Raw genomic sequence first — 8,047 nt, 5'->3', positions numbered from 1 at the left:
ATTTTTCTTGTTGGTGTTCGTTCAAAAAAAATTCTTTTTGGTGACTTTCCAATTTTAACTAAAAATCCATCATCCACTTGCATTGAGAAAAATTGTGAAGAAAAGCAATAACCCTTGGCCGTTTAATAAAACCGCTTGAGAGAATGTTAAAATTTTTGCACTCTAGAGATCAGCTTTAATTTTGGACAGTTACTTAAACAATTGTCAATAATAATGACAACGTGCGATACCATATGGGACCTGATGCTGCAGGTAACCTATAATATAATTAAGCCGACGGGCTGTCTGGTTCAGGGTGTTGCGTCCCGGCGTACGACTGAGCAGGACTGGTGGGTGATGGATGCACCGTCACCACCAACACCTGACTGCGGCCGTGGGCATCGACTACGAAGCCAACCCCGTCATGCATCATGCGTGAAGGAGGAGCTCCAGTTGGACTCCGAGTTAAAAGGTACTTCTTCCTCCGTTATCTTTTAATAGATATATTTTAAAAACTCAAATGTTTATAAATGATAGCTATTTTTACTATTGCATGAGCTATGACAATAACCAATTCCAACTCCTACTAGGATGGTGTCCATAGAATTAATAAGGGTGTCATGTAAGCAATTTGGTAATATGACAATAGAATTAATGGAGAAAAAAATAGATATGGTTTCTCATGCAAGACGTCATATCTATACAAAAACCAAGAAAGGGAGAAGAGTGATAGGATGAGGCAAGGAGATAGAAGAGAGAGGATTGGATGAGGTTTATTTTCTTTATTTACCATAGAAACTATGCATTGCGGAGGTAGTGTATATAGGTAGTTTTTTACTCTCTTTTTTCCTTTAGACACCACTTATAGACAGTACGGGTTGGGGATGGCCATAGCAAAGTAACAAGAAGTTCCCAAATAAAACATTGGAGGACCAACAAAAATATTTACGTTATATTTATTATATGATAATTAAGGTTATTTTCCTTGATCATTGTGTCAAGGTGAAATATACTATCAAAACAGAATGAAGTAGAACGGATAAAACCTAAGGTCAGTTTGGGGGATTAGTTAACCGAGCCGGAAATGAGTTATGGTACCCAAACTTCTCTCTCATCCCACAAATGAAACTCTCATTCCTCTATCCTTACAATGACTCTACCATATATCATCAAATTTGCTGATGTGCGGCATAAAAATTTAAAGCTCATGGTACTCTTATAAAACTCCCTTTTAAATTAGCCTAACGACATGTACACCAAGAGAAAGAAGCGACAGCCAAATGCCCGCGCATGATTAGGCAATCAGCAGCCGGCGCTGATGGAGGTGGTTGGGGGCGCGTCGTTTGGCTGTGTTCATGTCACATTATCATGGCTTATGACAAAATAAATAATAGCTAGTACTAAGAGGCCGGGTGTGATTATTGTTGGAGCATCGTATCCTGTTCTCATGCATGTGTGATTTGGTAGGCAAAGTAGAGGTGTTGTGTCTGTTGGTTACCAAGTCCAAATACCATCCAAATGAGCTGTAGCTGTTGATGTTGGAAGTTCGTATTAGCAGTATGCTCATCGTGAAACTACAAAAAATAAGAAAAAAAAAGAAGCAGCGTGTTACAAATGACGAGCTGCGTCCGGACGAGCCAACGATAGATGGGACAGCATTTCCAGCCGTGACGGGAGGCACAGCAAGCCCTAGTTGCAAAATTCCAAATTCCAAATTCCAAAACTATCGAATCGAAAGAGAATCTTACATGCATAGAGTATTAAATTTAAATAAAATAAAAAATAAATTACATAATTTACTTGTAAATTACGAGACGAATCTAATGAGTCTAACTAGACTATGATTAATTAGTTTTAATAAATTCGTCTCGTAGTTTACAGACGTGTTTTGTAATTATTTTTATAATTAGTCTATGTTTAATATCTCAAATATAAAAAAATTCCATTTCAAAAAATTTATGGAGCAACTAAACAAGGGCAAGTAAGAAAGCGGTGGTCGAAGCGCAGGCGGTGCAGCGATTATTTGTTCGGTACGGCCGGTGCGCATTTTTGGGGCCCACAGGATCGGGACGCGCAGCTGCTCCAGTTAGGCCGTGTTTCGTGTTTAGTTGTTTAGGTGTAAAAATTTTGCAAAAAAATATTACTAATTTAAAGTATTAAATGAAGTTTATTTACAAAATTTTATATATATATGGGTTGTAAATCGCGAGACGAATTTAATTATAAATTAATTCATGATTATCGGATGGTTACTGTAGCATCACTGTTGCAAATCATGAATTACGTAGATACATTAGATTCGTGTCACGATTTACAGCCCATTCATACAAAAAAATTTGTAAATAAATTTCATTTCGTACTCCATGTATGTGTCAAAATATTTGATGTGATGTTTTTTTCGGATTTAACTGGTACAGATCTGTTGGCCTTATTGACTTTTATGGCGGCGGATCCGGTTGCACGCGCCCCGAGGGTCGAGGGCACATGCATGTGGCAGCCACTACGACTACAAGTGTAGTGTTGTGTTGTGTGCTCCTACTATGCCGCCGCGTGAACGACCGGAAGTTAAGCGCTGTGCTCACTTGTCAGTCGATCAGGGCGAATTGATTGCACGGGGATGATCCCGGATTTTACTGAGGCGGAGCACATGCATGTGGCAGCACGGGGATGCTATGCTATACTTCTAGTCTTTACGACAGTTGTTGCCGGCCAGTGGGCAGTTTCGACGAGAGAGAGTTTGTAGTAGTAGACTAGTAGTAGGGAGCATGGAGTACTTCGGAACGTGAGGGACCTAGAGCAGCCGCAGCGTGGCCTCAATACAATGCTTGGATTTTCTCTTTTCCTCTTGAACAAAAAAAGCACGATGCCCAGTCAGCCGAAAATGATTTTCTACTGCTGCCACGGTTGCTGCCTGCTGGGCACTGCTAGTGCGCTGCCAACAGGAAGAAAAGGCATGCATGTGAAAGAATGGAACTTGGCAATTGGCAGCCATTCTGGGCATGGAATCCAGTTGCACACTCTGCGGCTGCCCGGTCGCGGTCGGTGCAAAGCGGCCCCGGCCCAGAGGAAAAGCAGGGGCTGAAACTCCAGTGAGGACCGAGACTAGATTAGGCAAAGGTTGCTTGCTTCCATGTGGGCACCATCCAAGGCACGATTCACGCCTCCCCCTTTCTCACGAGGAAAAGGAATGGGGCAACAGCCCGGCCCCCACCGCCGCACTAGCACTCGAGGAGTGCCCGGCCCATCCACCAGTCGCCACCTGTGCTGCGGGGCCCGCTGGCGCGAGCAACGTTCCCTCCACTACTCTCCTGCAGCACGCTGCGCCACGTCACCACCACGCCCGGGCGAGAGAGACGAGACGGGACGTACGCGTCCGTGGATGGATTAATCAACCAATCAATGAACCAATAGCGGTTTGGTCAGTTCCACATGACCAGCACGCCTGCCGTAACCACCACCCGTCATCACCACGTTTAAGCGCGCCCGCCGATGCAATTAAGGCCTTGTTTAGTTCGTTTTACATGTAAACGTAAAAAAAATTTTGTGTGAGAATCTTGCCAATTTAAAGTATTAAATGAAGTTTATTTACAAATTTTTTTGCACAGATGAGTTGTAAATCGCGAGACGAATCTAACGATGCTAATTAATCCATGATTAATTAATAATTAGAGGATGGTTACTGTAGCACCACTATTGCAGTCATGAATTAAGTAGACTCGTTAGATTCGTCTCGCGATTTACAGCCCAGCCATGCAAAAAATTTTGTAAATAGACTTTATTTAGTATTTCAAATTAGCAAAATTTCTTCGCAAAATTTTGTATTTAAAATTTTTTTACGTTTACGGGGTGGGACCTGGCCTAAAGACCCGTTCCGTCGGTCGGTCTCCGTCGCCGGCTACCGGGGCGGACAGGCTACCCGACACGCAGGAGTAATACGGCGAGAGCGGCAGGGCGCGAGCGCAACGCCCCCGCCCGCCATCATTGCCCGGCGCCGCGGCTGCCCCCTTCCACACGCGTGCGCCGCGGCACAAATAATCACGCGCACCATTCACTCGCGCAGCCGCCGCGGCCGTCAGCTCTACTAGCTCGCAAGTCGCAACGGCAGCAACCAGGCACAGCAGCGCCGCCGCCCCGGAGGTGGGAGCTGAGAGGGACGCGGATCCGGCGCCGGCCATAGACCGGCAAGGAAGGAGGGAGGGGATGGAGCAGTACGAGGTGGTGGAGCAGATCGGCCGGGGCGCCTACGGCTCCGCCTACCTCGTCCTCCACAGGGCCGAGCGCAAGAGGTGATTTCCGTTTCTCTTTCTGCTCTGATTGATTTCCCGGCTCCCGGCTCTGCACTTGTCCAACCGATTCCTGGTTCCTCTCTCTCTCTCTCTCTCTCTCTCTCTCTCTCTCTCTCTCTCTCTCTCTCTCTCTCTCTCTCTCTGTGTTGTTGCCGCCGCCGCCGGTTGCCGCAGGTACGTGATGAAGAAGATTCGCCTCTCCAAGCAGAACGACAAGTTCCAGCGGACCGCCTATCAGGAGGTAAGATGGAAACCCTTCTCCGGTTGAGTTGAATAGGTCCCCATTCCGCTCGACCGCCAAGCAGAATCTGCACGCAGAGTCTGCACCGGAGGCGGCGCCGGCCATGCCCTCGCCTGCATATGCACCAAGGCAAGCAGCCAGCGGCTGCTCCTGGCTCCGGCTGTCCTGCAGTAACATGTAGAAAAAAAAGAACAATTATTGATCCATGATAAGGATCGGAACAAAAAAAAGTCGCTGTTTTTTCTCGAATTCGCGCCCGATTAAGTTCGTTCTTGGTTCGATGAAGCATGTGACGCGGGTACCTGCTCTGCTCTCGCTTCCTGCCGCAGATGTCCCTGATGGCAAGCCTCAGCAACCCGTACATCGTCGAGTACAAGGACGGATGGGTGGACGAGGTACACCTTCCGTGCTGAATTCAATTCCTTCCGCGGTTTCGCCCAATCCTGAAACTCGTCTCCATGCTCCACCGCGCCTGTGTCGCCACGATAGCGAACTCAACTGGGTTTGTTCGGTGGTTGCAGGGGACCTCCGTCTGCATCGTCACAAGCTACTGCGAAGGAGGGGACATGTAAGCGACCCCCCTAGCATTCTTTTTTTTCTTCTTCTTTTGGTAACTCCTCCGTTGCTGATAGGAATTACCATCCTTCTTGTCCTAACTTAGTACCGACATTGGGATTGCAGGGCAGAGAGGATCAAGAAGGCAAGAGGCGTCCTCTTCTCTGAAGAGGTAATAAAAGCTGTTACTGTAATTACATAACTAGATAAACTATTGGTGGAATTTACAGCTTCACCCAAAAGCAATGGAGATTGGTTCACGCCTTCACGGACTCAGGGTCCTAAACTTATTACCCCTGCCTTCTCTTGTGATGCTAGAGGGTCTGCCGGTGGTTCACACAATTGCTCCTCGCCCTTGACTACCTGCACTGTAACCGGGTGCTCCACCGCGATCTCAAGGTAGTAAAAAAAACAAATAAATTTACCATCGCTTGCAAGTTTTTAGATCTCAATTTGTTAGGTATGGAGAATCATCATATCGCCTAACATCTCACCTCCTCATGTCCTGCTGCCCTGCAGTGTTCCAACATTTTGTTGACAAGGGATAACAACATCAGACTCGGTAAGATGGGGGTAGTACGTATAACTTCTGAATTACTGAGCCTGTCTTTATCAGATGACAGTATAATTTTCCCTCTCTTTGACAGCTGACTTTGGGTTGGCCAAACTGCTCATGGAGGACCTTGCCTCATCGGTACTACTCACCCTCTTTCAAGCATTTTTTATGTGAATCAGTAAATGTAATGGCAAAACACATTTAAGGGTAGGAATTAGGACATTATACACAATTCTTCCACTAGTCATATACAGTTCGCACGCTGAAGGACAGCATATATCACTCCATGATTTTTGTCACTAGTATGTCATGTATGGTATTTGATATTCCAATCAAATTATTTAAAACAGATCTGGCAAATGGGTGGGATTGTTTCAGCATATTCCCACTAAAATATCCCAAGGACCAAGAACATGCTGAGTAATATTTTGATGAAAAGAGCTCTTGGCTTCACAGATTAAATTTTCAATGTATTCAATTTTTCAGGTCGTAGGAACCCCAAACTACATGTGTCCAGAAATACTAGCAGACATACCTTATGGATACAAATCTGACATATGGTCACTTGGTGAGCTCCCCATACTTCTCTTAAAAGTTAGCTTCTGGTCTTGTATTATGATGTATGCATGTCAGAAATAAACAGCTGTGGAAACCTTGCTTATCTTTTACAATTAGGTTGCTGTATGTTTGAGATTTTGGCACACCACCCTGCATTCAAAGCTACAGTAAGTGATGATACAATACTGCTAAAGGATAACTACTCCAATATTTGTACAGTCTGGGAAACTTATGAACCATTTCCCTTTGTATTTTGTGAAGGACATGGCAGCATTGGTTAACAAAATAAACAGATCTTCAATATCTCCAATGCCCCCAATATACTCATCAGCACTGTAAGTACCTAGTCTATGAGTGCCCGATTATAGATTATAAAAAAAAATCTACTGAACTTGAGCTTTTCTTTCTCAGGAAGCAGATAGTGAAGAGCATGCTAAGGAAAAATCCAGAACATAGGCCTACTGTAAGTCTAAAAAGTCAGTTAACTGTTTCAATCAAATGCACCGACACAAGACTAACATTCCCTGATAATCTTACAGGCTGGAGAACTATTGAGGCATCCACACCTGCAACCATATCTTGCCGAATCATGCAGCTGTTCACCGATCTATCTTCCAGTGAAGCCCACCAAAAGTAACCTGAGAGACAAGCAGTCAAGGAAGCCAAGCAATGGCAGAAAGCGAACTGTCAAAGCCAATGGATCCTATGGAACATTACAAATTGCAACAGAGCACACTGTGGAAGGAAGAGACAGCTCCACAAACTTTTCTGATGCATCAACCATTGGTACCCAAGAAGCCTTGATTTTGCAAATGCCGGGGGATCTAGGTGCCAGAAACAAAGAACCGGAGAGCAGCGATGTTTTATCACTTCAGCGTGCAGAAGAGAACTTGATGGCAACAACTGATCGACAGATTGATTCGCCCATGCATCTTAAAGCTATAAGAACCAGCAACATAAAAGATGAGGCCCCCGTCACTGCTTCAAATCAAAAACCTGATGAGGCGCCAATACCAAATGAGGAATTGACAATTGGAGTTGTGCAAGAAGAAAGGAAGGATGTGAAGCCACGCTCTTATCAAGTACCAAAGCCAGGCTCAGGTGACACAACTATGACAGAGGAATCATCACCAATCAGCACGCTAAAACTCGCGCATACAGAAAGCACGCCTGCTGAGTGGGATCATCTGAACATAGTTCAGCAGAGAGCCGATGCTCTGGAATCACTCCTAGAGCTTTGTGCAAAGCTCCTGGAGCAGGAGAGGCTTGAGGAGCTTGCAGGTGTTCTCCGACCATTCGGGGAAGGAGCCGTGTCATCTCGAGAGACAGCAATATGGCTCACGAAGAGTCTCATGTCGCCACCGAAGTTTGGAGAGTCCCCAACAAAACTTCTGTAACAGAGATAAATTTGAGGGTTTCATTTTCAAAACCGCGTGCTATTTCGAGAGTGTACATAGCTTCTCAAGAATCCATGATTTGTGATTAATGAGGCTTGAGTTTTTATGTAAAATCTTGATGTATATGGTTTGCATGGCACTGGGCATTTTATGCGCGTGCATACTATTTATCGGCTATTTATTATACAAAATAGCATGTGCTGCTTGTCTGCTTCAACAAACCTTAAGTATAAACTTTCATTACTCATACGAATTCCAAATCATTACTCAAATGTAGTTTTCATATAGCCTGCTAACAGGAATTACTAAATGTCTGAATGGAAACACAGAATCAGTTCTGAATTTGGCTGCAGCAAGGAACAGAGGCGGTTCTGAATTCTTATCGTTTCATTCTCATCTTGCAACGCTGAACGGCAACCAAACGGCCGGGTACACTTCCTCGTGATGTCACGTAGTAAACCCATACCCGCGGAGT

At 44.9% G+C, this 8,047-nt stretch overlaps 1 protein-coding gene across 4 annotated transcripts; it reads left to right on the top strand.

Annotated features, from left to right (window-relative positions):
• The first annotated feature begins 3,935 nt into the window (after positions 1 to 3,935).
• Positions 3,936 to 7,793, top strand: LOC120656257 (serine/threonine-protein kinase Nek6-like). Of its 4 annotated transcripts, none has more exons than XM_039934293.1 (13): positions 3,936 to 4,265; positions 4,440 to 4,506; positions 4,836 to 4,901; positions 5,028 to 5,074; positions 5,188 to 5,233; positions 5,380 to 5,460; positions 5,581 to 5,623; positions 5,709 to 5,755; positions 6,104 to 6,185; positions 6,293 to 6,342; positions 6,437 to 6,510; positions 6,587 to 6,638; positions 6,715 to 7,793. In XM_039934293.1, the coding sequence occupies exons 1-13, from the start codon at positions 4,180 to 4,182 to the stop codon at positions 7,570 to 7,572; spliced, it is 1,599 nt and encodes a 532-aa protein (XP_039790227.1). In that variant the 5' UTR covers positions 3,936 to 4,179; the 3' UTR covers positions 7,573 to 7,793. The 4 variants fall into 4 exon arrangements, with proteins under 4 accessions (XP_039790227.1, XP_039790229.1, XP_039790228.1 ...); XM_039934295.1 differs by having other exon boundaries at positions 3,937 to 4,265; positions 4,996 to 5,074; XM_039934294.1 differs by lacking the exon at positions 4,440 to 4,506 and having other exon boundaries at positions 3,943 to 4,265.
• The last annotated feature ends 254 nt before the right edge of the window (positions 7,794 to 8,047 follow it).

Source organism: Panicum virgatum, chromosome 1N (genome assembly GCF_016808335.1).
Source record: "Panicum virgatum strain AP13 chromosome 1N, P.virgatum_v5, whole genome shotgun sequence".
NCBI lineage: Eukaryota > Viridiplantae > Streptophyta > Magnoliopsida > Poales > Poaceae > Panicum > Panicum virgatum.
This window is presented reverse-complemented; position numbering and strand designations above follow the sequence as displayed.